Source organism: Syngnathoides biaculeatus, chromosome 12 (genome assembly GCF_019802595.1).
Source record: "Syngnathoides biaculeatus isolate LvHL_M chromosome 12, ASM1980259v1, whole genome shotgun sequence".
Lineage (NCBI taxonomy): Eukaryota > Metazoa > Chordata > Actinopteri > Syngnathiformes > Syngnathidae > Syngnathoides > Syngnathoides biaculeatus.
Genome location: NC_084651.1, coordinates 3008118 through 3035342, shown reverse-complemented (window position 1 = coordinate 3035342; position 27225 = coordinate 3008118). Strand labels below are relative to the sequence as shown.

Sequence of the window (27225 nt, the reverse complement as noted above, 5' to 3'; positions counted from 1 at the left end):
CCCCCGGGGGCTGCTGTCTTCTACTCCTTTCTTCTTGTTTTCTTTGAGCTTCTGTTTGGCGAGCTACGGGCTGACATAGTTGAGATTCCTGCTCCAGGAGGGAAGCCAGGATGCGGAGACGCCGCCGCTGAGACGTCGGAGGCCCTGCTCCTCCGCTGGCAAAAAAACGCAGTAGTTGGCCGCGCTTGGAAATCTGTAAGGAAGTGCGGGATCTTGACTTTAATCTGACATCTCTGGCATTCGTCTTTGTGTCTGGTGCTAAGCGAAGTGTTTATATGATCCTTGAAAACTTTCACAGCAGAATAGCAGAATGTGATGCTCATAGAAAAATGACCACGTTTGCCACTCCCTGTCGATGTTGACTGTCAAACTAAAAGTAGAATAAATAAAATGACACATTCCATATTTAAATCACCTGCATAACTTTGCCTTATACAAAAGTATGCTAACTTAATGCTAAATAGTTGTCGATCAATTTGATGAGTTGCCTAATTATTGCACCTTGGTAAAACTCACTCTGACTGTATGACGTACAAAAATCCTGAACGTTTTCTTTTATTAGCGTTAGCAGCAGTGCTCAGGCTCTCTGCTAGCAGCTCACACCCCAGGATTCCTCTTTGGTTGTTCGGATTTCTTGCTTGTTTTGACTGGCTCGATCCCAACACGTGGCCAAATGCAGGCAGTCTTTTTTTTTTTTTTTTTTTCCTTTTCCCTTTTTGTTTGTGCGCGCGTTTGCGTGGCTGCCCACGCTGACTGTAATGCAGCCTGTCATATATAGGTTAACCCCACTCTGGAAAGCACGCAGCCAATCAGAGCAAGCCCCACTGACTGCCGAATTTGGCCTGGGTGGCCATCCCCACATGAGCGATGGATGGTTTAGCTTCTGCCTGCCTGCCTGCCTGTCTGTCTGTCTGTCTGTCTTGAGCCGTTTCTCCTTAATCTATTTGTCTGCACCAAAGCCTTAAGTTTACTGTATCAGCAGGAACGGCCTGGAGGATTAATATCTTTTTCCACTCGCCTGCTAAAGAACTAAATCCTTATTTTGTCGCCTGGTGGTCCCCAGGGGGGTTCAGTCTGACGCTTGCAGCGTCAGCACGCGAGTGGCGTGGAACGATTCCTGCTTATTTTAATATTAGGTCTCTCACATTCTACGGTCAAAACACACAAAAAACAATTACAGCATGTTTTGCTTCCGTTTGCTCAATTTAGGGAGAACGGTTCTGTCTCATGTATCCCCTCTGCTGTTGGGTCAATACGATGTATTCGGTTACCATGACAACCAGGGGCAACGCTAGGGTGTTGACGTTTTAAAGCAATTACCAACCCAAAAGACTTTCCAGAAATGGCGAATGAAACTGAAAAATAATCATCTTTGACATGCCTCAAGGTGTTTTAGCACAGTACCGCTTTTTAATAAGGATATTACTAACGCTCCTGTTACATTACGGGTCAAATTGACCCATCCATCCATCCATTTTCTTTGCCGCCTATCCTCACAAGGGTCCCGGGGAGTGCTGGAGCCTATCCCAGCTGTCAACGGGTAGGAGGCGGGCGGGGCACACCCTGAACTGGTTGCCAGCCAGGCGCAGGGCACATGGAGACAATCACACCTAGGGGCAATTTAGTGTCGCCAATTAATGTTGCATGTTTTTTGGGTTTTGGGAGGAAACCGGACTGGAGAAAACCCACGCAGACATGCGGAGAACATGCAAACTCCACACAGCCGGGGGCCGGGATTGAACCTGGGACCTCAGAACTGTGAGGCCACCGACTTAGCAGCTGACTCACCGTGCTGCCCCTGAGAGTTCCATAATAATAAAAAAAAAAAAAAACAAGTAAATATATTTACAAATACGCAAAGTAACATTTATTAAATTTTTTTTACATTTTCAAAAAAATTCCCAGACTTTTTTTTTTTTTTACCATATTTACTCCTGAAAAATCCCAATCGTATTCGGGTCTGGTTCAAAGTAACTTAATTTATTTTTGCTTTTTTTGACAAACAGCAAGAGGGAAAATAGAGTAAACACCTCCTTCAGTTTTACTATATTACAGTTGTTCTGTGTATTTGGGGGAAATTTAGATTGGCTTTTTGACATCAGTGAGGCTTAAGTGTTGTGGAATGTGCTCCCCCACCCCCGACACACACACACAGCCCGCCGCCCTCCTCGCCCTGACAGGATTACAACCTCCACTCTTTAATTAAGGGGTTAACTAGACCCCCTACTATGTACTCCTGAAGGGTCCACGTGCTTGTGTGTGTGGTGTGATGCAGTTCATGTGACTGCTCATTCAAGCCATTAAAATGAGCCCTCTGTCCTTCTGATGAGGATTAATGGCGTTGGGCATCGGAGGGCGGATCAAAAGACGACTTACTGACGAATTGAGACCAAGGTCCGTTTACATTTGGGGTTGAAATTCTCCGCGTGGCCATGTTTAGCAGCTCCTTCCCAAAGAGGAAGAAGAGCAAGTTGTAAAAACTAATCAATTGGAAGTACCACATGTAAAGTTTTGATTTCTAAATTGCAGCATAGTGGGCAGGAGGAATTTAGTTGTTATGGATGGCCATTATTTTTACTAATTTTATCTGACATCAACGTATCATATGAGCAAAATAGAAAATAAAACCATTTTTGCTCTGTTTGTTAAATTGAGGTTGATTAGATATCCGTAAATGCTCTGTGGCTGCAGTTGAGAAAGTCTACACACCCTGTTCAAAAGCCTTGTTGGATGTTTTTGGCACACATTAAAACAATTGAAAAATTTTCCCCCTGGTAAATTATAAAAAAACTGTACAAATTAGCTCCAAGAGGGGGGTAGTAAAAACTTACAGCGATGCACAAGTGCACAAACCCTCCTGGTTGTGGCTGTGTTCAGAATTAACATTCAAATGCAGGTAAACGGGAGTCGGCATACAATTGCCATCATAAATAAATTGCTAGAAATAAAATTCAGATGTTCAGCTTTGCCAGATTTTTTTTCTTCCTCAAATGACAATATTTTTTGGGGTCAATTATCTTCTTCTGACCCTTTTTTTCCCCCCCTTTGCATTATTATTATTTTTTTTGAGTTATTGAATCTCTTTTTCTATGACTAAACGGGTGAATTTGACCACTGAAACAATACGAGTTTTAAAATAATACCAAAACTGCATATAACCCAAAATGACTCAGAAATATTTTCCTGAAAATGGCAGAATGATGACCAATAAAAACATTAGTAACGCAATAAAGACAGAAAAGTTCTTGCCAGTCAGACACCATCCATTTATTCTGCATCCCCACAGCATAATTTCATTTCCAATGATGTAACCGAATTCACTTGTAGCTGCGTCGACTCGAGGCGACCTTCTTGTTCATCAAAATGTGCTTCAGTCGATGACCTATTTATGAGGGTCAACCTGCTGCGAGTATGTGGGGGAGGAGACTGCTGCCTGCGAATGAATGCATGCATGCATGCATGCGTGCACGTGGCGGCTAACGCGTGCGTGTGTTTTCATGCGTGCTGTGATTTTTGCATGCCTGCATCTGTGCTCTTCTCCATGTGCAACAAAAATATAAACAGAGTGTCAACTTTCCAATGTTATGGTTCGGTCGAAGAAGGAGAAAGTTTAAGGTTAGAGGTTTGAGTTTTAGCGCAGGCCTGCGTTCTCGAGTTAATGACTTGCCGATATGCTGATGGATGCTTTGGATAGGCCTTTCCGAGGAACGTGGATGTTGTGCGAACGTGTGGAATGTCCGCGACGCTCACTAAAACATTTTGACACCCGCGGTAACGTCAGTCGTCACGCATGCAACCTTGGGCGACACGCACTCGAATCAACATCGGCGTTGCCACATTATGTCTATAGACACGAGGAAGTGCTTGAAAGATTTATAGGATGGCTGGAAATCAGTGTGTCACTGATAGTTTTCCTCACACAGTTGAATGCCCCCACCCAAGTCCAAGTGGAACATTGCCCAAGGTTGTTCCAAGTTTGTAAACAATTGTATGTTTGTGATGTCATCTTTGCGATAGCCGCTTTCCATCGCTTTATTGAACAAACAGTATGAAAATAAACACGTAAAAAGCACTAATTTCTGGACTATAAGCCCCACCCTGGACATTTTTAAAGGAAAAAAACATTTTGTACATACATAAGATGAACGTACCCACACTGAAACATGAGATATTTACAAAGAAGGTACACAGAGGTTTTCAAAGTTTTAATAATATACCTTAACTTTTCTTTCCAAACAATGTCTGTGACGCGGCAATAACACAGCACTAACAGGGCTGGGTAAAAAAATCATACCAGGTAAAAGTCACTGAAACGCAGCAGTAACACAGTTCAAACCTTTTATGTCTGAAAGGTTTTTTTTTTTTTTTTTTGTCTTTTTACATTGCTCCAGTTCATCTCTCTGCCGTTTCCAGCGTCTCACCATCAATTCTTTTATTCACGTTCACGTGCAGCAGCTCTGTTTCCTTCTTTATCGGCCAGTCGATTGCTTTTAAGTTGAAAACTGCGTCATGTGCATTTCTTCTTGCATTTTCCATGATGCGGGTCTGTTCATGCTAATTTTATTCGTGCGCAAAGTTAAATTAAACTTGCGTCTTCCTCGACACATACAATCCACCTGTCTCACTCTTGTGCTCGAGCGCCCCTGGCGGCCGCTAGAAAAATGCACAAGTCAGCCGCAGGGTTGAAAGTGTGTGGCAAAAATCGCAGATTATATTGCGGAAATTACGGTTTTACACTTGCTGCCGATGGCCACAAGTTACAGTCACTCAACATGCTGCTAATGCTTGCTAACGGGTTAGCCAGTGAACAGCCAGCCATTCATAGTGCACACGTCAGTCAACAGCCCAGCCAGCAACTTTTTAAAGCAATGCACAGTCAGATATGTGACAAAAAAGAGCGGACAAACAAAAATACCCGTACCTTCCATGTACAACGCAAGATACAGTTTTATTTTTAATAAGTAGAAACGTCTATTTTAGAAATGTTTGGTAACTGTAGGCCTTCTGTACAGTATCTGTTGTCCAGGTTTCAACATGGAACAAAGATCCACACAAAATCTCTGATTGAATGACATAATTGTCTATATTTTTCCACCAGCAACCCCAAGGCTGCAGTGCAGAGGACCAACAAGAAGGTGAACAACGACTCCACGCTGCGCATCCAGAACCTTTCCATTCTCATCAGGCAGATCAAAGCCTACTATCAGGTAGGAAGACGTTTGTGTGTTCTGGCGTCGGCGCGCTATCATTACGCAGCATAAACCGGTGGCCAAAAACTGTTTTTCCCAAGCTTTGAAGCTTTATTTTTATGTTGTAATTATGTTACGACGGTCAGGCGTCCGCAGCTTTCCCACACTCGACAACATGACCCATATCCGCAGGGGCCACATCGAGGCCGCCGAAAGGCCACTTACTCATTGCAAAAAGCATGCAAACATATAAAGGAAAGCATGTAAACACAAAATGCGACCTGTTAATTGGAGACACAAAGTATAAAGACATTTTGTGTGTGCGTGTGACGGATGTGAAATATCATGGGAATTCGTCTGTAATATTTTCAAAAAGAAATTGGACAACTTTCAATTTCTGCCCCGCTTAAAAATGTCTTGTCGCCAACATCCATTTTTTTCAAGCCAAGAGATTGAAAATCATTTTTTTAATAGTACAGTGAATAATCGGTTCTCAAACGTCTTTTTTTTTTTTTTTTGCTTCCGTTTTCGAACGAAAATCGGTACTCAAAGGCCTGCAACAAGACCCGGAAATAACATAATGTGCGCGGCCCGACATCCTGGCCCATGACTCGCGTTGTTATTGTGTATAAAACAACCTCTGCACGCAGACGTGGGAAATATCGATTCAGTTTTCGGACAAATCGGTTCTCGAACCGCCTTCTGGAACGGATTGTGGTCGATTTGTACTGTGTATATATATTTTTTTTTACGTTAAAGTCAGTGAGGTGTGCCCCCTGAAGGTGCATGAAGCCGTTACGTTTAGCTGTCAGAAACGTGCAGATGTTATCCAATATTTGTAAAGTTCAAATCGGGATCAGTTTCACCCACAACATAAGAGGGGTGTGGATGTGTGTAGAAGAGGTGTGTCCCTTAACGCAACTTTTGTTTGTATACGACATTCTTGGGCATGAATATTATCCAACATTTGGTGTGATTGGGTCAATTTGACTCACAACATAAGAGGGTTGAATTTTAAGCATCTTGTTAATCACTACCAGATCGGTTTCTATAAACAGTCAACACACAGTAGCTTCCCAAGAAAATGAATCACTGAGTGGATCGGCCTCTGTTAAAGGTTAAGCTGTGTGTTGAAGCCTTTTGGTCCGTTTGTTTAGTGAGGAATCAACTAGCTCTTGATCATCTTTTTTTCTTCACATTTGAAGAGCTCAAGTGACGCTGAAGGCTGTTTCTTTTAACACCCCTCCTTGGTTAATCTCATTGAGTGGTCGTCTTGTCGCTTGACGAGGGGCAACGCATGCAAACAATGAGCCTCGTCTGTCTGCGCCGCGTGCTTTAATCCTCTCATCTTGTCTCGCGGTTCGTTGTGTTTTGACCACCGTGCGACCGCTCGTCTCCGCTTTGACCGCCGACAGTTTCAAGTCCTCCCCCTCAGCGTGTCCCACCAGAACAGTCTTAATAGGCGTCTTCATGTGAAATCGGTGAAGCAGTCGAGCCTGAATGTGTTTACCTGTTCCTTTCAGACAGAACTCGCCTAAGCGTGAATTTGCCCTGTCCGTGAGAAAGCGGTTCAAGACCCCTTAGCCACCATCTGGTTCATGTTTTTCGTTGGATTGATACTTCATTGAAATAGAAGTGTGGAACAATTATTGAACAATGACTTGTGGTTGATGAGCCAAGAACAGTTGGTTCAATGTTTGATGGTCCCACTGACGTATGAACATTTGGTATGCCAATTAAACAAATAGTTCCGGAGGGTAAAAAGTGGAATCCATAGATTTGAGTCGTATAACAGTACATGCGTTTGTATTATTTTGGTGAAGGTGATTCAGTACGATAATTTATTAAATGAGACAAATACCACACAGGTTTCAGCCACACTGTATGATACCTTCCTACATATTTTTTTGGGAGTGTCTTTGGCTTCTCTGGATCAATAAGCCACGTTCTGGTTTCCTGTGGTGATTTTGGTCCCATACGGGCTTTTCTCATTTCCGAGACCCTTGGCTGCAGACGGATCCCTCCTGCTTTCCAAGCTAATGGGCTTAACAGGTTTGCAGTTTACCGTACCGCTCAGCATTCTGAGCCCACTCGTGTCTCCTGCTGACTTTGTATGCCTGGCTGCCCCCCCCCCCCCCAATTCATTCAATTTACGTGTTGATCTTCGATGGCAAGCAACTCATCGTTAGAGTACATATCCAGAAATGCACGTGCGCTCTTTCTCTTAAAGGCTTTATTGGATTCGAATGTTTCCTCTGGTGTCGGGAGAATATCTAATTCATTAACTCATTTGGACCCGCTAAAGTCAGACACTTGGAGACCTTCCTGAGGCCATCTTTCCTGTGACCCTCCCCCATTTCCTGCATGCCTCCGCTCTGCCCCTTCGCTTCCGTATCCAATCTGGTCTACTGCATGTTTATGCAGTCCATTTCCAGGGGTGCAGAGACAATAATTCCAGAATTCCCAATGTTTGGGTTTTACATAGACAATGTCTAGGTTTTGTCTTAAATATACATTAAAAGACCCCAGTTTCTACCCTGCACATTATCTAAACTGTTTTTTTTTTTTTAAGATTCACATTGTACATATCCGTTGGCAAAAGCACAAGGTACGTTTTGGTACCTGGTCATTATCCTGTCAAAGTAAGTGGCTTGTTGCTCACCGGTCAAGCAGATATTTAACTTTTGAGGATGGACTAATGGAAACACGATAACGTTAGCTTGGTTGTTATAGTCTGCAGTCCGTTTGGCTGCTAATATCGGTTTATCAGTCTCCTGTTAGATTAAACGTCTCCGTTACCGAAGTGAATGTCGTGATTCCGACTGATGTGTACAATGCACTGTGATTGACACAGTTTTGCCGTGGTGGGAAAAGCGGGCATGAGAGAATGTGTGTTCAAAGTTATTGGGTTCTGTTTCAGCAGATTGCGTAGGAGGGCTTCAGCGTCTAGACGGGCTTCTTCACGCTTTCATTTAGGAGTATGGTGTACAGATCATATTCAGCCAGATGTGATCATATGACCAAGAATGCGCGTTTTTGCGTCGCTATAACCTTACTTAGTCATATTTGAGCTGCACCGCAACGTTTTCATCTCTTTTCAATGTCGGGGCCAAAAATAGGCCGCCCCACATTTCAATTTAGCGGCCTCGGTTTTGGTTTTCCCAGGGGCGTGCAATTATACAACTCCGGCCAGCTGAACTACATTCTTGTCTGCTTTTTTTAAAAAAAATTTTTATTTATTTTATTATTTTTTTGGGTGGCCGGTCTCAGGAATCCTTTCCTTTGATTTCTTTTAATCAGGATCCTGAGACATATGTTGCTACATTCCATCTTACTGTGTTGCTTGGATCTGCGGTTTCAATTTTGTTTTATTTACTTTTACATGTTGCCTTCTGGGAATGGGAGTTGGCATTTACTCTTGAGGCTGCTGCTGATGCTGCTTCTTGTAGGGATTGGTATGAAAGGTTTGGCACTCATTTTGTACACTTAACATTAGGATCTCAGGAACAAACTTATCTTTTGGCCCGGTCACTGGAACAGAAAGTTGGCAATCGGAAGAAACAGAAAGTGTTTCAGTCGCACGGAACAGATGGTTAATTTAGTTTCTAAATGGTCCGTAAGATAATGATCGAAATTAACTCTTTGGAAATATTCAGGGGTTAAAAAAAAAAAAAAATCACCTTGGTTTTTAAGGTCGCATTTAAAGAGCAGAATGGCTTTTTTTTTTTTTTTAAATATATATACATTTAACGACAAACTAAGTGCCACAGTGAATTCTCCAATACATAGAATAATGTAGAGAAGGACATACACTGCAGCTTAAATGTTTTCTGATAATAAAGTGCACATCAGGTTTCTTTGCCACCTGCACTTATATTTATGCTAGTGTGATAACGTTGCAATCGACTTGCAAAACTCGACATGCTTCAAATTATATTGTGAGCCATGTCAACCCATTTCCAGAGTCTGAGCTGCACTGTATTTGTTTGCAGAGTAGATGTGGCCTGTATGGCTTACCTTATATGTTCCATGTGGGAGTGCTGTACATGCCTGTACTGTACCGAAATATCCAAATACACGCAGTCATACCCTTTGTAGCCAGTCTTTTTTTTTTTTTTTTTTTTAATTTTATTTTTTTTGCTGGCATGTTCCTTTTTGGATCAGAGGTGTAGTATTATTTTGTTTTACCCCTTGTAATCGGCCTGACTCGCATGACCTCCGTCCGCTTCGACAACAATGAGCCGCAGGAACCTTTTAGTTCCTTTAAACAAAGTATGAGGAAATGCAAGTCCCAGGAACTTGATGCAGTCATTCAACCAATAGGCAGCATTAGGCTACATTGTAACCTATGCGTTACTATGTAACAAGAGAGTTGTCTTTCCTATGCTGTTTTTCTCTCTGAAACGCAGCATTCATCCTGCTAATTTGCTTCCCAGATGTTTTTCCCTGCAGGTGTGCGACGCGACTTAACTGCTAGCTGACGCGTGCAATAGCAAAGTCTGCCTTCGCTTGATGACCTCACAAAAGATGCTCTGTTCATTAAAAAAAAAACAAAAAAAAAAAAACGATCCCACACATTCCCTCCACCTAGTGTACTGTAGCTCTGCACTGCAGCATGCTTGTGACTAAAATTGCAGCCTTGTTGTAGCAGCTTCTTGCCACAACTGATTATTTTTATATGAACTCGGTCACACCGTGTATGCATTTTCCAATCAAGCCTGGAATTCCCCAACGCTGGCTCGCTTCTTTCAGCACGTCACAAACGAATCGGTTTATCAGGGGATGCGCTCGCCCGCCGCGAGGCAAATGCACGTTGTCATGCTCGCTCACATGCTCCTCGCCACAGTTGCCAGTAATGATGCGACAAGGCGCCTCAGACGCAATTTGGGGAAAACACTGGCGTGGGATGGGATTTTTTTTATTTTTTAATTTTTTTTCACGAAGGGTGAATCAAATTGAGCAACTGTGAAAACGACAGTCGGGAGCCGTTACACAACTCGGTGGGTTTTCGGTTTACGGCGGTGCGTATATCAAGGCTCTAGATGGCTTGCATCTCACAAATTTGCAGTTGCTTAAGAAAAGAAGAAAGATAAAAAAAATCTCTTCTTGGAAACTTCACAGGGATACAATATCCAACACATGACAAAGTATCAATATTAGCTAGTTTAATAGTCCAAAACCCTTCATTAAAATGGATTGTAATGCTTCCCGCAAATGGTCAAGGAATGATGCACTTTTAATGAAGTAAACAAAGTCTTAATAAACGCATTCATATGTGAGCTGTGGTTATGAAACCAGTCCGAGGTGTTGCTCACTTTTCGCCCTAATTTACCGATAATAGCCTCCAGCTCACCCGCAACCCTAATGAGGACAAGTTTGGTAGAAAATGGATGGATTGAATGGTGTCCCACTGCTTTACGAGAGCCCTGTGCTTTTTTTTTTTTTTTTTTTTTTCCCCCCTTCATTAAGCATTCTGTTTAAACTTGAATTCCACATCAACCATCACAGCCTGTGTTGGTAATGTGTACATTACAGTTGAATTATTGGGAAGTACACTGTATGTGTGTCCCCCCCCACCCTGCCAATATTATCCCATGTTTATCATTTTAAGTAATATTACGCAAAGCTCAGCAGCTGCGTAAAAGGGAAGAGGGACAGATTGGCTTCTTCTTTTTGTAGATGGTTTCACTGACCACTTTGGTTACACCTGCTCAATCTAGTGATATCAGTACAGTAATAAACAAACTTTTTTTTATTTTTGATTGATATTGTGAGAGGTATTCATTACTTGTTATTATAATATTGATCCAGCAATTTAATTGGACAAGTCATTTCATAAGTGATACTATACTGTGTAACTGGATGGACACTTTGAACTTTATATAACATTTTGTCTATATAAGCGGTCAGTGGTAATCAAATACTACTTTGGGTTGATAAAAACTTTTGCAAAAGTGTTGCAAAGATGGGCATCCTGTGATTCCCGAAATACCATTTGAAACGGTAAAACAAGTTTCTTTTTTTCCATTTTTTTCTTTTCTTTTTTTGTCATTGTTGATGGTGATTCCTTGGCTAGTTAGCGTGTCGTGTTAATGTCTAACTCCGGGGCTAAATGTTTGCTGGGTTGTTTTAGCCAAGATGAGTAACTCGTAATTATTTTTTTATGACTGTTAACTACTAAAATGTGCCTCTTGTGCTGATGGAATAAAGGTTTGATCATTTTTTTTTTCCTGATAAACAATTTACCGTGTTTACATTTTTGCATCAGGATATGTGACATTCCTGACAGGGTCCTTGGCACCATGCATCTGTAGTTTTTGTTCTGTTTTGTACCGATAACCAAATGTACAGGTATCATGATGAAACTTTACATTTACATAATTTCAATTTGATGTAACAGTCGCAACTGTAACTTCAGTGAACAGCAGAGTCCACAGGGGGTGACGGGGGAGAGCGGGTGGACGGTATCAGGATTCCCCCAGACCACTTTTCCCCCCTCTACCTTGTTGAGCAGCAGCTTGTTCAGCCTTGAGGGCTTCAGAGGGGGGGATGTAATAAAAAGCTCTTTGGCTGATACATAACACCAGAGAACAAAAGAAATGTGCTGGTTACAGCTCGTTTTCTCCCGCTCGCTTAGAACATCAAGCCTGCTCCATCCGGACCACTCGGGAAGCCTTGTCTGCCGCCCTTTTCTGCGGACACGCCCACGACCACTTTATTCATCTGTGCACTTAAACATAACGAGGAGACACAGGGACCTGGACACCTTTTATTAATGCTGTTTGAATTAATTTTTCAATTTAAAATAGTTGCCAGGTGTCTTCACGTGTAGGAATTAAGGCGCACAATGCATTGCAATATTTCAAGTGTCATGGCGGCCCTTTCTCCTGCAAGCATCCTTTTAACGGGATTTTCTTTTAGAAGCGTTTCTTACCGCGCTGAGTGGAATTTCTGATGCTGTATTATTTTTAGATTTTAGTCTGCTTAAGGATGAGACAGAATATTGAAATGTAATTTGCGTCATTTTGTGCTGCAGCAGTGATGTCTTAAAAGTAGTTTTATCGGGTATTTGATGAAACTTTGTATTGACAATGCGCAAAATCAAGGGCTTTCGGTACAACAAAAGGTGATCGGGACGACGCCAGTTGTAGGCATATCGACCGCAGGCACCGAGAGAGCGGGTTCAACTCTCTTCTACCTCTACTCTAAAGCAAAGTGAGATATTTGCACGACTTGAAGTCATGGAAGGTAAAAGGAAAGCGCAGAAGGTTTGGGGAAAAAAACTGTGTAGAGAAAGTAAAAGCAGTTTCACTCATGGAGGCCACACATGCACGCACACCCTCCTCCTTCAATAACTTCAGCGAGCTAAATTACGTATTCTGTGGATCCAGCAAAACCTGATGCAACTCTATTTCTTTTATAATCTTGGCTGTGACATTATAAATATTCACATCGTGTAGTTGCTTGAAAATGGCAGATTTTCCGGGTCTTGGGCGGAGAAACTCTGTGTGGGGGCAGTTTCATGTAAATTAGCTGAATCGTGATGTTATAATTTGATAAAATTCAGAACAATTCACTCCCAGACACATTTTCAGATATGAGCAGCTCATTAAAAATTCTTTGAGTTGTTCAATGTCACAGTTTGAGTGGTTTCACTTTACCCAACTGTACGAGGAATACGAGAAATTAACAAGTAAATGTTCTTTATGTCCCTCCCATATCTTGCCTTTGTTGTGCATCCGACAGCCCAAACTGCCTTTTGTGTCGCGATTGTTAGATCAGGTGTCAAGTGGGCTTTCCGTGGAAGTGTGTGTTGTGTGTATTTGGAGAAAAAGAGGAAGTGCCTTGCCTCCCTTTGTTGGTGGTGGTGATGGAGTTAGCAGAGAGAAGTACCCCCAGAGACGTGTGCGCGCGTGCACGTGTATTGCACTGTATGTATTAGCACATGCGGAGCTTATACTCAGTCTTCTCACCCCCGTTGCTATGGCAACAGCACTCCGTGGGGCTGCAGAATGGGTGTGATTCATGCTTTTAAGGGTTCAGGCACGCATGCACACACATACACACACGCGCAGACCGGCACAATTAGCCTCCCTGTTAAAGCTATACGCCGCTAGCGGAAGTGGGAGGAAGGGGTGGGGGGTGGGGGGTGGGGTCTAGGGTACTCAGTATGTGTTAAGGAGACAAGACTCCCTGTGAGATGGAAACAGTGGAGAACCTGTCCACTGACACACGTTTAGTAGCGCAGGCATCTGCACGTGCACATGTTCTCTTTAATAGCATGCTTTTTTTTTTTTTTTTTTAAAGTGGTCTCCAAATATGATGTCCCTGAAACTTACGCAGTTGGGCCTCCATGAATATTAAAATAAATCAGCCACTGATAAGCAGTTTGTGGCTGCTGTTGTGTATCCAACAACACGGAGGACAAAAATGTCTCAAGAGTGGTGTATGCGCTGAATTGAACAGGAAGTCGGCCGATAAATGAACCAGTCAAGCTCTTGAGAAAATACATTTCAGACTATATGCAATAATCACAATATAAATGAAGAATTGTATCACTCACAACACTGGAGGCCAGGGGAATCCCTGTTGTAATAGCGTACGTGAACTGTGCGTTTTGTCCCGAGAGACATATGAGCATCTTCACACATAAATAGCTTTCTCCTCAAAAGGATGACAGTTTAATTGGCTTGCTAGATTATTTATTATTCACGACGATAACCAACCGTAAATCAAGCAAGGCAGTTACTGCGATTGTGTTGTGACACGTCCCCCGTCGCACCGACGCGCCTCATCATCAATGTTTGTAAACCTCTCCGCGGGATGGAAGATGAGCCGCAGTGGACGGCTGCGATTCCCGCTGAAATCAATAAGACGGAAATATATCGTCAGCGCAGAGGGGGGAGGAAATATGTGGTAGAGGGCGAAGAGGAGGGGTCGTGGAAAGTGATGGAATCAAGAATTCATCCTCCCCCCACCTCATCCTCCTCTCCCCTCTATTTGTCTTGGCGACTCCCTCCTTTAATAGACATCATGGCTTTGTAGGGAATCACTTCATATCCGCTATATTGCGCCCCTATAGTTTGCCATTTGCTCGTGCTGTTCAAATGCGTAGTGAGTACAAGTCCTCCACAACATAAAGTAGCTCCCTAATTGCGTCCCACAATGCATCCTGGAAAGCGCTGAACACCCTATGAAGATGTTCGAGTTGTCGAGTCTATTTTATTTCACAACAGAAAGCATTTTACGCATTGAGCAGGGCAATAACCAAGCCCGTACATTTTATTATACAGTATGTGCATGACTGGATATAAGAAAAACAACTGTACCAGGAATCATGACCGACTGGGGGCCCGTGAAGCCCTTTGAGAGGTGCTTGTAATTAAGGGCTATAAAAACCAACTTCACTTGAGTAAACGCATGTAAGTAAGCAATGCATGACTCGGGCAGGAAAAACCTGAGACCAGGATGAGAGAACGATGGGCACAACAGCAGCCGTAACACCAACCAGTAATTAGCAATTCTTCAATATGCGTAACACATACAGAGGGTTGAAATTATGATACTCAAGGGACCGAGGTGCTACAAATAGATCTTAAATACCATTCGAAACGCTGAATAAAGGTATGGTGTATACAGCCTAAAAAGTATTTAACGTGCAATATTAAAGATCAGGCGACGTTCATCATAGTCAAGGTCAGAGAACCAAGGCAAATAAGATGGATGACAATGGACCTTTCCGATGGCGATCTTCAGCTCCGCCCCCTTAGCCATGTCCCACAAGCTTACAAAATGGCGATTGAACAGAACATGTTTGAAGTCGATTCTCTATCGCGTGTTGGGGTATTAAATATTAAATAAAATTAATTGGAATAAATATTGGGGTATGTTTTTTGCCAAATGCGTCAGACTTGTTCAAGAGAGTTCTACAGAGAGGTCTCAACTATTTCACACAAGGATATGTACACGGAATTGAGATTTTGGACGGAGGACGACGCAATGTCAGAGTTACGGCAAAATGTTGGCGATCGACGCAAAAAAAGTTTTGACGCCTCACAAATTTCATATTGAAATCCATCAGGATAAAATAGTGGCATCGTACTGCGCATGCAAAGCAGGGTGAGTACTTTTTACTTGGAAAGATCACCAGTGATACCATTGTAGTCTTTAGAAGTGAGTGGGTGTATTCACTTGACTTGCCTCGTAATGGAACCCAGTGCTCTGTCTTAAAAGTCTGATGTGATCCAAATGGGCAAATGGACATTTCTCTTGCGTGACATCGCGCATTTACGTATCCTTAACACGACTCTTGGGCATAAAACATGACACACGTCATTCAGCGGGTCAGTGATTCACCAACAAAGTGAAAGTTGTTCTCCTGCAATGTATAAAGCACTGATAATAATGAACTCAAACTCAAGAGAAGGTACTTCTCCCTCGCTTACCTTCGAACATACTGCCTTGTATTTGTTTTGTTGAAATTGTCCACATTTTGTTGTACTTGCGCTCTTCCGTGAGCCTTAATCCATCGTAGACACTTGGTCAACTGTGTTTTAGGCTTTGGAAAATGACTCAACCAGGCCTCTTGGAACCTTGCCGGATATTTTTCATCAGAATTGCACGTTCGCCAAGCGCATCTGAGGATCATTTTCTTCGTAACATGAACTTTTCCAAGCGCACGCTACTGACAACCAGCATTGCTTGTGGAACAATACAGGTTAGGGCATGTCAAGCCAGGGGTTAAGACAATGCGGCTATCTGATTGGCTATTACTGTACGAGTGATTGACAGGTCGGAAAGGTCCGTTTATTCTCATCTACTAAAAAATTATGCTGATCCCAAATCCAAAGCGATGAGACACTGCCATCTACAGGGATTTGCTAGTCATTACAGCGTCTTAATAACCTGAATATCAGGAGAAAACCTGTGCAACGCCTATCTGAAGAATGTTTTTTGTCGTTGGCAGTAAATGCTTAGACTCCAGTGAAATATCACACTTTCTGAAAAGAGTATAATGTTGTTCGAATTTATTTCTTACTACAGAGGGTCCAAAGGGTGATGTGGATCAAGTACATTGCATTTATCTGACGGCAAAAGAACAACTAATGGAACTTCTGTGATGATTGGACAATATAGAAAACCCCCGTGTATAAATATCGTGATTGCGGATTGGAGGGTCGGGATTAGCGAATGATATGAGAGCGATCCTGAACCCAGCCCGTGAGAAGCAAGACAGCCCTTGCGCTGTGAGGAAGGAAGGCGTGTGCGCACGTGTTTGCCTTTTTGGTATTAGCGGCGCATCACCATGACACCCTCGCTTTTCCCACTCTCTCTTCCTCCCGCATTGTCCATGTTTTATGCATGAGAGCCGCTAAACCCGCGCCGCGGATAATCCGAGCGAAATATGAGGCAGCTGTGTTTCAGCTGTCGTATTAGTCTGCTGCTAATCCTTGAAGCGTTTTATTCCTTCCTGCCTTTCACGGTGGAAGTTGACGGAAGGTGCTGCGATCAGGAGGCGCATAAGACATTTGATTAATACGAATCCACCACCGCCGGACCTTTGTTGTGTTTCTTAAGTAGTTGGAACTCTGCGTTAGCAAAACTACGCTTAACAAAGGCTGCATAATGTGATGTAATTTTTAGTTATTTTTTTTTACTTTGTTAACATGCTACTCCCACATTCGCTTGGTAATAATTAGCCCCGCCTCTCTAAGATTCTTAGAGACTTCTGATTGAGGCTCATGTTGGGAAAATTCCTCAGTAGGAACACTGGAATTTGTCCCAAAACAAAATGGCTGACTTCCTGTTCACTTTAAAGCAGAGGTCAGCGCAATGACGTAGAATTAAAAACTAGACTGCGCACAGACCCCTTTCACGTGGTAATTAAGCTTCAGCTTCCCGTCAGGGCAAAACATTGCTTTGGGTACTATTTCACATGAAAGTTGATTTGTTGACTTCGATATTCTTTCAATTCTACATTGTGAAACATAATATTGGAATATGTTCGGTTTAGCTTTTTTGGTGTTATGGTTAATTCTTGTTGCGCTATTCGCTGTCAAAACCGTGCAGGTGGTCGCAAAAAAAGTAACTTTTCACTAGTAAGTGTGTTTCAGTTTAACCTTCATAATTAATTATTATAAATAGAGATGTGGAAAATATATCATTACAATATTATGAAGGTCTGTACCTCCGATGACATATGTTATGTGTCAATGTATCTTTTAAACCTTCCTGGGCATGCTGCAAATGTTTAGATTATATGCATGTCTCTAGGGATCCAAAACATCCCGAGTAAATCAATTTATCGCATCATTTTCCATAACAATGTGTGTATTGTTTACCAAGCATTTTCCCTGACCTAAAGTCAGAGCCTGATGACCATGGCGGAACCAATGTTGGATGCAAAGTGCGCATTCTAGTTTTTATTCTGTCATTGGTTCAGAGACTTTTTTTTTTTCCTTGTCTTCATTTTGAGATTGGAATCTCTGCTCTGAATCAAATCCCAAAATCTTATTAGAAAACCACTCAGATATACAAAAACCACCTTATGGTTGGAGTGGGCTAATATACTTACCGTAATTTCTGGCCTATAAGCCGCTACTTTTTTCACACGCTTTCAACCCTCCGGTTTATGCCGTGATGCGGCTAATATGTGCATTTTTTCTCACGGCCACAAGGGGGCACTCAAGCAGAAAAGGTAAGAATGAGACCGCGGTGTAATATATGTGCCGAGGACGGGACTTTTACCGGCCCTGTTAGCGCTGCGTTAGCATTAGCCCTCTGCCTATGTGTTGCTGCTGTTACTGGTGTGTCTCAGTGATATTTACCGGTAAGGTTTATTTTAACCGGCCTGTTAGCACTTGCGTTGGCGCTAGCTTTAAACTCTTTCTGTGTACCGTCTTTCTTTGTAAATATCTTGTTTCAATGTGGGCATTTGCGGCTTTTACACAGCTGCGGCGTATGTATGTGTACCAAACGGTATTTCCTTTACAAATGTACTCAGTGAGGCTTGTAACCAGGTGCGTTCTGTAGGCTGGGAATTACGGAGTTTGTTTTTTTTTTTTTTAAGCCTTTCCAATGTTGAAAATTTACTCCGACTGTCTTGTGACATCCTGAAATGTAGCAGAAAGCACCTAATCTAAAAATCCCAATGTTGTAGCGTCCTCATGACACCAAATATTTGACTGTATATGAGCGTCTTCAACTCGATTTTGGTGGCGTGCAGGGTCAGACGGGCTACAATGCGCCACTTGCACAGCAAGCACATGCTGACATTAGCGTGAACAGGTGGGAAGTGTTGACGCTGTGGCTACAGACGGGGGACAGGTGGTGGTTGACATGCCCAAAAAGGTCCAGGGGCAGCTTTCTCCTCTGAGCTGACTCAGCATTTTCTATCAAGCGCAACTGACGACATTGCTGCAAGGTAATCAATGAAAGGCAGCCAAAGTTCCAACAAGTGAGTGATGGCTGGCTAAAGAAATAAAAGTAGCAATAATTGAAGGCTTCAGAACAATATGGATGTTTATTCAAATGATTTTTGCATATTTCTGTCTATTCTACATAGCATGACCAATTTAAAGTAGTGAAAAATAACTTGAGCAAATCTGTTTTGGGTGCGTCACTTGTCTTTGCGGGGGTTGATGAATTGAAATTCCCCACAATGTGGATTAGGTTACCTCAAGATCGAAAAGCGAGATGATTTGAAGAAAATTCTAAAAGTTAAGATACATTTATGGGCCAGTTTTGTTAAAAATTGATAGCTCTGATCGTTTGGTTGCAGAAGGAACTGGTTAGACAAATTGTGAAGTTTGACCGCAGATTGTTTTCGGTTAATTATGGTAGATATCTTTTGATAGTTTTATTTAGTGTGTTACTCGGGGTTCTTGGGCCTTTGAAAAAGGGTTTGGGAAGATGATGTAACGACAGTTGTGTGCTTTTGTGAGGTATTAAAAGCTTTTTGTCTAGCTCAAGGTACACAAAATTGCAGGGATTATATTGGATTTACAAAGTTTTGCACCAGTCATGAGAACCTATACATATTTTTTAATCACTTTAAACTCCAAAATAAAATGAATTATTCTCTTTTGATTTCTGTAGGAAACTATTTATTAATCAGTACTTCATTTTTTGAGGTGATACTTGATACTTTTGCATGATTGGATTAGGAAATTTTAAGTTAACCTGATGCCCAAGAATTAGTGTACTTTTTACTGTGGCTGAAAGCCGTTTTGAGTGTCAATCTTGCCTCATCTGTACCGCGAGGCCAATGCCAAGTGCAGTTGCGGGACTAAGTTTTGAACCTAGAATCTAAAACTGCGAAGCACAGAGTATCCTTCTCATGAGAGTAAAATCATGGATTGTATTTTTGCTCAATGAGGGGAACTTCCACACTAATACAATGACGGCCCATGTGATCGTACTGTTCATGGATTTCCTAGATTATTTCTTTTCTTCTTGTCCAGTTTTTCCACGCACTGGTCATGGAGTTCAATTGTAGCCTCACAACAAATCACAGGTTGCCAAGATGCTGAAAAAGAGTGCAGCACGGCTTCCGTTCTCTTGCCAGATTGTCTTTAGCCATCTGGCGTTTGAATGTTAAGTGGGGCACAGAGTTCCACTTCTCTTACGTAATCAACCATTTTGGGTTTGGGTTTTTTTATCTTTTATTTCTGTCTCCGTGTCAAATCCTAAATCCAGGAAATGTTTGAGACACTAACAGAGCCGGCCGGGTCTGTTTTTGTCTGCAACTGTCCCCAATTCAATCTCAACGGCAGGAGGGAATACTGTAGTCCCGCATAGGTGGTCCAAAAAAGACGCACTTACTGTAACTTTGCTCTAAATGCTACCTTTTGACATTTGTGTGTCAAAATACTCATTAAATAAGAGTCCAAAAAAAATCAGTGTGTTTTCCTATTTATTTAAATATTCTTTTCTCGGAAATCCTACTAGATTATCATGTTCAGAGTAATCGCGCGAGTCATACTTGATTAACTATATCAATCTTTCTTTTTTTTTTTTAGAATATTAACCTCCACCATCAATAGTCCTGGGCACTGTTTTTGTTATTTTTATGTGCGCCCACCCCAATGAGCTCTTGCAATATGTATACAGCAGTTGGTTACAACAGTACGTGGACCTGAAACTGTTTTCTTCCATGAAATAATAAAATTATCTGACCATACACCTGAAAAGCACACCAGTAAGATGCATCTTTGTCTTTGCATTTGTCCTCCATGTTTGCCCGCGTGTGTGTGTGCGTCGATTTGGCAGGAAGTCGCCTCGCCGCTCCTCCTCGTCGCATGTTCCCACCCATTTCCTGTTTGAATTGTCCCGACCTGGGATCTGACTTGAATGGATAAAAGAAAAGTTCCGACCCGTGCGTTTGTTGTGGGAGGATGTGCCGATATACCGGACTGTGTAATAATTGCCCGTGTGGGTCATCTAATGGCTTCCTTTGAGTTGTCGTGATTGACGCGAATGACGGGGGGTGCTGTGGCTGAAACGGGTTACCCCACCCCAGCAATTGAAACCATATGAATGTCAACATTAACACTGCAGGGGATCGGCACTGTTAATTCTGCTGCCTATCACCTTCCGTATAGTATGAGCGCCACACGCCTCAAGATTTGCGCTCGCTGCCTTGGATTGGGGACGATATCACACTGACAGACTGACTGGTGTAGCGACACCTTAAACATTTTTTTCACCCTTCGGTGCAAAACCAGATTAGCGGCTGTTTCGAGTAGCTTTAGCAATTATCCTACAGTATTATAAGGCATTGTGATTCCCCCAACCCCGAACAGAAATCTCAGCTACATACACCCTCACTCATAATCGAGCCAAATGTGGCTTTCTCCATCCGATGATTCTCCGTCTGATTAAAGTCAACGAAGACTGCTGGATTAAATTGAATGATTTTACGGTGTTGTCTTTTTGCTGTGTCATTTTTTGAAAAGACATTTTTCTTCCTGATCAAAGTCGGCTAAATCGAGCTCCTTGGATGGTTCTGAAAGATTATCTTTAGTGATTATGATTTTATTTTTCATCCCCGATGTGTTGGATAAAGAGCTGGGGCTGACAATCGTAAATGTTCAAATGGTTCAATGGTTAAAACTGGCTACTCATATATTGCGAATCGGGCCAAATTTGAGCACCACCTCCCCTTACTTATGGATATTAGACAAATCCACATTGTCTTATCATTGAAAGATTATCCTGACTATCCTTTGGTGTTGCGTAGGTTAAGAGTGCACCCCACCAGGCGCTGCTCATAAAATGTTCGCGCAGCCGATGATTATTAGAGTTAAACGTCTTTAATATTTCAATTGGGCTACACACACACACACATACAGGCTATCGAGACATTATTTTGATCAATATTCACCTGCCTAAAGGAGATTTCTCTTATGTTCCGATCTTTCAGTACTTCTATCAAAACCAGCTTTAATGGCCAAGTGACCACAGACCTTTCTCCCAAACAGGAGACCCTCCAGCAGCTGGTGATGATGCCGCTACCCAACGTGTTGGTCCTGGGTCGGAACCCTCTCACCGGTAAGCCTTCCGCTTTTAACGCTCCTTCTACTTGGCGCAACCCACCAGGGGAGGGGGTAGAACTTTTAGCGAGTTCACTTGGCGGTCACCGGGAATTTTTATGCAGCTTCTTTCTCATCGGATCACTTCAGTGCGGCGATAAACTGGCTTTCATTTTTCCGGTGCTTTGATGTTTCAAATATGTTTCCCCTTTGACTGTGATGGGTTATTTTATTTTTTTTTTTTTTATGAATAGAATCAGTAATTAAGCTCCCTGCTCTGTGCTTTGTATTTGATGACAAAGGGAGCCGGACTGTGTGTGCGCGCGTGTATGTATGTATGTATACATATATATATATATATATGTATGTATATATATATGTGTGTGGTGTGTATGTTTGTGTATATATGTGTATATATATATATGTGTGGTGTGTGTGTGTATGTATGTGTGTATATATATGTGTGTGGTGTGTGTATGTATGTTTGTGTATATATATATGTGTGTGTATGTATGTGTTTATATATATATATGTGTGTATGTATGTGTTTATATATATATATGTGTGTATGTATGTGTTTATATATATATATGTGTGTTGTATGTATGTGTGTTATATATATATGTGTGTATGTATGTGTGTTATATATATATGTGTGTGTGTATGTTTGTGTATATATGTGTGTGTTGTGTGTGTGTGTGTATATATATGTGTGTATGTATGTTTGTGTATATATATATATGTGTGTGTGTATGTATGTGTGTATATATATATGTGTGTGTGTGTGTGTGTTGTATATATATATGTGTGTGTGTATGTGTGTATATTATATATGTGTGTGTGTGTGTATGTATGTGGTATATATATATATGTGTGTGTGTGTGTATGTGTGTATGTGTATATATATATATATATGTGTGTGTGTGTATGTGTATATATATATATGGTGTGTGTGTGTGTATATGTGTGTGTGTGTGTTGTGTGTGTGTGTATATATGTGCGTGTGTGTGTGTGTATATGTGCGTGTGTGTGTATATATGTGTGTGTGTGTGTGTGTGTATATGTGTGTGTGGTGTGTGTATATGTGCGTGTATGTATGTGTGTGTGTGTTGTATATATATATATATATATGTGTGTATATATATATATGTATATATGTGTGTGTCTGTATATATGTATATGTGTGTGTGTGTGTATATATGTGTATATATATGTGTGTGTGTGTATATATATGTGTGTGTATATATGTATGTATGTGTGTGTATATATATGTGTGTATATATATGTGTGTGTGTGTATATATATATGTATATGTGTGTGTGTCTGTATATATGTATATATGTGTGTCTGTATATATGTATATATGTGTGTCTGTATATATGTATATATGTGTGTGTGTCTGTATATATGTATATATATGTATGTATGTTGTGTGTGTGTATGTATGTATGTATGTATGTGTGTGTGTGTGTGTGTGTGTATGTTGTGTGTGTGTATATATAAGTATATAATGTGTATGTATATCTACAGTATATGTATGTATGCATGTCTGTGTCTATATGTTTGTTAATTTTGACCCACTGAACCTGAAAGCGACATCAGATACGCCTCAAAGCACTGCGGTCTTAACGTTTCAATTTCACGCTGACGCTATTGTGATCGGTTTGACCTGCACGGCTACTTGATATTGCGGCGCGACTGTGAGAAGGGACTTGAGTGAGCAGCAAATGTAGACGAGAAGATTGCCCGGTCCATCCATTTGTTACTAGTATACGACTGTGATTTGCACTTTGGTTATCAAAGTTTATAATCAGATTGCAAGATGGTGAACCACCACATTGGAGATTGCATATGCAGATGGATTAAATGAGGAAAATAAAAAAGTCTCTAGTACTCTTTTGACATTCGACTCGACATTTCGAGTACTGCTGTACTAGCTGCAGCTAAGGCACAATCTTAGAGAAAAGTGAATTCCTTTAAAGATGAAATTAAGAACTTTTTAGCGTAGCAGATGCACCATGGTGTTAGTTGGTATTCGGTCAAATAGCTGACTTCGGGTGTCACAAGTCAGCAAAAATTTAGACAGGCTTGCTCATACACATTTTCAGAAATAAGCAGATGACTAAAGATTTACTTCACTTTCATTTCACACTCGAGTATTTCTTTCCAAAGCCAAGCAATTAAAATCATTTTCTTAATATAGCCTGAGTAACCTCCAAACTCCTTTCCCCCTGCATTTATCTGGCTTTCACTTCAGGTTCTTGTCACTTGAGTAAAACAACCTGTTTAGCCAAAAATGTGAGCATTCACCTGTTTGAGGGTGACGCTCGAGTCTCCAATGTAACGAGTCACGTCGAAAATAAAACAAACCTGATATTGTTGCCATTTTGACATTGCTGTAAACAATCAAAGTAAACATGCTACTCCACAGTCTCCTGCGTTTGTTACCAAAATGAACAGAACAAGGTTATCCATTGTTTTTTGTTCGCCTAGCCTCCCGTGGTACAATTTCACAACTATTACAATTTGCTGCGACGTACTGGCCACCGTTGTAGTCTGCAGTTAATTTCTTATTTTTGCTCGACATGTAATTACCGGATAAAACGTTATCTGCCAGACAGATTTTGAAAGTTAGCAGGGGGTTGCTTGGAGCAAGCAGACCAAAGCAGACAGAGATTTAGGCCAAATTCTGCATGGCTTTTTTTTTTTCCCCTCCCCCTTTAGTCAAGTCAACAAGCCACTGAAAGCACAGTCTGGCCCGGTGGCTGCCAACTGAAAGTCATCGAACATGTGGCTTTTATTATGCTCGCATTGGTGATGTTGGGGAGGGGGTGAGGGGGCAAAGAGGAGAAGTTCCTCCCCAACAATAGGAACTTACTGTGGCACCCGAGGGCTCCCGACGGAGCCCGCACTGAGCTTTTGCGTGTCATTTTAACGGCTGCGCCTGCATGCAAATGTCAACACGCACGCACAGTAGCTCCTTTGTATAATCTTAAATCATCTGTCTCATGTTATTGCTGACTATCAATGTTGTTTTTGTTTTGGATGGATCCCCAAACCTAATTCCTCCGATGAAAGTGACCACTGTGGAGACACTGTCATGTCTGTATTTAGAAATACACATTAAACATAAAAAGGACATTGTGAGTGACAAATGCCCCACCCATTAAGTCTTAAAAGACAAAAACTTTCTTTTTCTTCTTATTTTTTCAAACGTGCCTGTGATTGAGTCATTCTGAATTTCAATAAATTTACATATTAATGCTCGAATCACCACCTAATAATTGAAAAATGTAACAAGTCTTGCCTCTACGAGTGAAATTGAAATTGTCTTCACACGTGCTCTTTTTTTTCCCCCCTGCTTTCTGGGCTTCGCATCTGCAAGTAGAAACCATTTGGCTCATTAACCTCGATTCCCCCCCCCCCACCCCCACCCGTTATCTCGGTAATGACACCCCGCCCCCTCGAAACAGGCTAAGCTTTGTGAGGATTAAATAAAAGGGTGTGAAATGGCCTATCGTTCTTGATCGAAAGCATGTGACGGAGCATGTTATTAACATTCCAGTGAACTGTTTTAAATTGTAAAGAAAAAAAAAAGTTAAATGGCTAACCATTAACCCCCTAAAAAAAAAAAAAAAACAATGTCAAAACCTTTACTTGGTTTTTGAACTCCACGCTAAGCGTCAATGAATCGAGTCCTTTTGGTGTAATGAGGCTTATTGAAAGCTACCCCGCGAAGCAACATCTGACCGTGTGTGTGCGGGTATTTGACACTCAACATGCAAGTCACGCAGTCGCGAGTGACTGTTTTCCTCCCGAGAGACGAGGCGTTTATAGCGCGAGTTCACTCGTCGTTATCGTGCTTTTGCGCCGGGCGAGTCGGTGTCCTTGAAGATCGAGCAGGGAGGGAGTCGAGGAAGTGGCCTGAAAAAGCCGAGGGATGATTCATTTGGATGGAAGGAGCGATGATGGAAGAGTCAAGAATGGATGCGTTTCCTGTGTATTTTCAACCTCGCCACTCTCCCTGCATCGCAGTTTGTTGGTGGCTTGCTTTGTCTCTTTGCCTTTCATCGCTCCCCCGTAGCCTCTCCTTGCTTTGTCTCTATCCATTATTTGTCCTAGCAGGCTCCTTATCTTCGCCTACCTTGCCGCCGTGCTAAATCCGCTTCCCGTCTAGAAGCGACAGTACTAATAGAAGTTGCCGCTAAGCTGTGCGCCAGCAAGAATTGGCTTTTTTTTTTTTTTTTTTTTTTTTGTCAGCCATCACTTAATCAAAAGTATTCATGGGACAGTTGTTTAGGTACACCAACACAGCCAAAAGGCATCCATTACGATCAAAAGTCACAAAGTGAATTCACAGATTTATTTCTAAATACTTTATACATGTTTGAACATAATTGCTGAAAATGTTAAAATTTAAGAATTATGTCGTCGGTTGTAGAGAGATGGCGTTAAACGTTTTGTTGCGGGCTTGGCTAAAACAGCACCACATTGACGCATTTTGGAGTCTGGCTTCAGTCGCCCCACCAACAAAACTGCTTCATTTTTCATCATTTTGAAGCCTCGTTTTAGACACTTATTTCATTTTTTTTCTTATCCATTCAAATTTGGCACGATCGTTCATGACACTTCTTTTTAGTGTGTTTTTTCACTTTAAATGGATCTTAACATAGCTTCGTGATTTTAGACGAACAAAATGTATCTCAGTGTACCGTAATTGCTGGACTACAAGCCGCGACTTTTGTCACACGCTTTCAACCGTGCTTTTATACAATGATGCGGCTGATCTATGCATTTTTTTCCAATGGCCGTTAGGGGCGCTCGTGTAGAAAAGGTAAGAGCGAGACAGGTGGAATATGTGTGTCGAGGAAGATGCAAGGTTAATGTAACTTTGCACTTTGTGCATGAATAAAATCAGCATGAACAGACCCTCATCATGGAAAATGGAAAAAAGCTTTCAAGTTAAACGCAATCGAGCTAGCCGATAAAGAAGGAAGCAGCACTAGAACTGGACACTTGAAACGGCAACAGGAAGAACTGGAACAATGTAAAAAGACGAAAAAAGTTTTCAGAGGTAATAAAAGCAGGTGGCCTGAACAGTGTTGGTGCTGTGTTACTGCCGCGTGTCAGTGACTTTTACCGGTATGTTTTTTTTTTTTTTTTTTTTTTTTACCCAACTCTGTTAGTGCTGTGTAACTACCGTATTCCTGTTGTGTTACTGCCGAGTCACAGGCACTGTTTGGAAAGTAAAGCTAAGGTATATTATTACAACTTTGAAAACTCTGTGTACCGTCTTCCTTTGTAATTATCTCATGTTTCAATGTGGGCACATGCGGCTTATAGATGGGTGCGGCTTATGTATGTACCAAATGGTATTTCCTTTACAAATGTACTGGGTGAGGCTAATAATCAGGTGCGGCTTATAGTCCGGAAATTACGGTGTGTCCCCACAGAAGAGAGAATTCTTATTTTTTTTTTAACCTTGGTGGAGGTCCATACTTAAA

At 41.7% G+C, this 27225-nt stretch overlaps 1 protein-coding gene across 7 annotated transcripts in view; it reads left to right on the top strand.

Annotated features, from left to right (window-relative positions):
* ccdc88ab (coiled-coil domain containing 88Ab) overlaps positions 1-27225 on the top strand; it is a 68749-nt gene that overhangs the window by 5420 nt on the left and 36104 nt on the right. For all 7 annotated transcript variants that reach the window (XR_009797358.1, XM_061836589.1, XM_061836590.1 and 4 more), the window contains 2 exons: positions 5099-5207; positions 21671-21740. Coding sequence is in view for 6 of the 7 variants with exons in the window: in XM_061836589.1 (XP_061692573.1) it covers positions 5099-5207; positions 21671-21740 (179 nt within the window). In the remaining variant the exon portion in view is untranslated. The remainder of the gene's footprint in view (positions 1-5098; positions 5208-21670; positions 21741-27225) is intronic.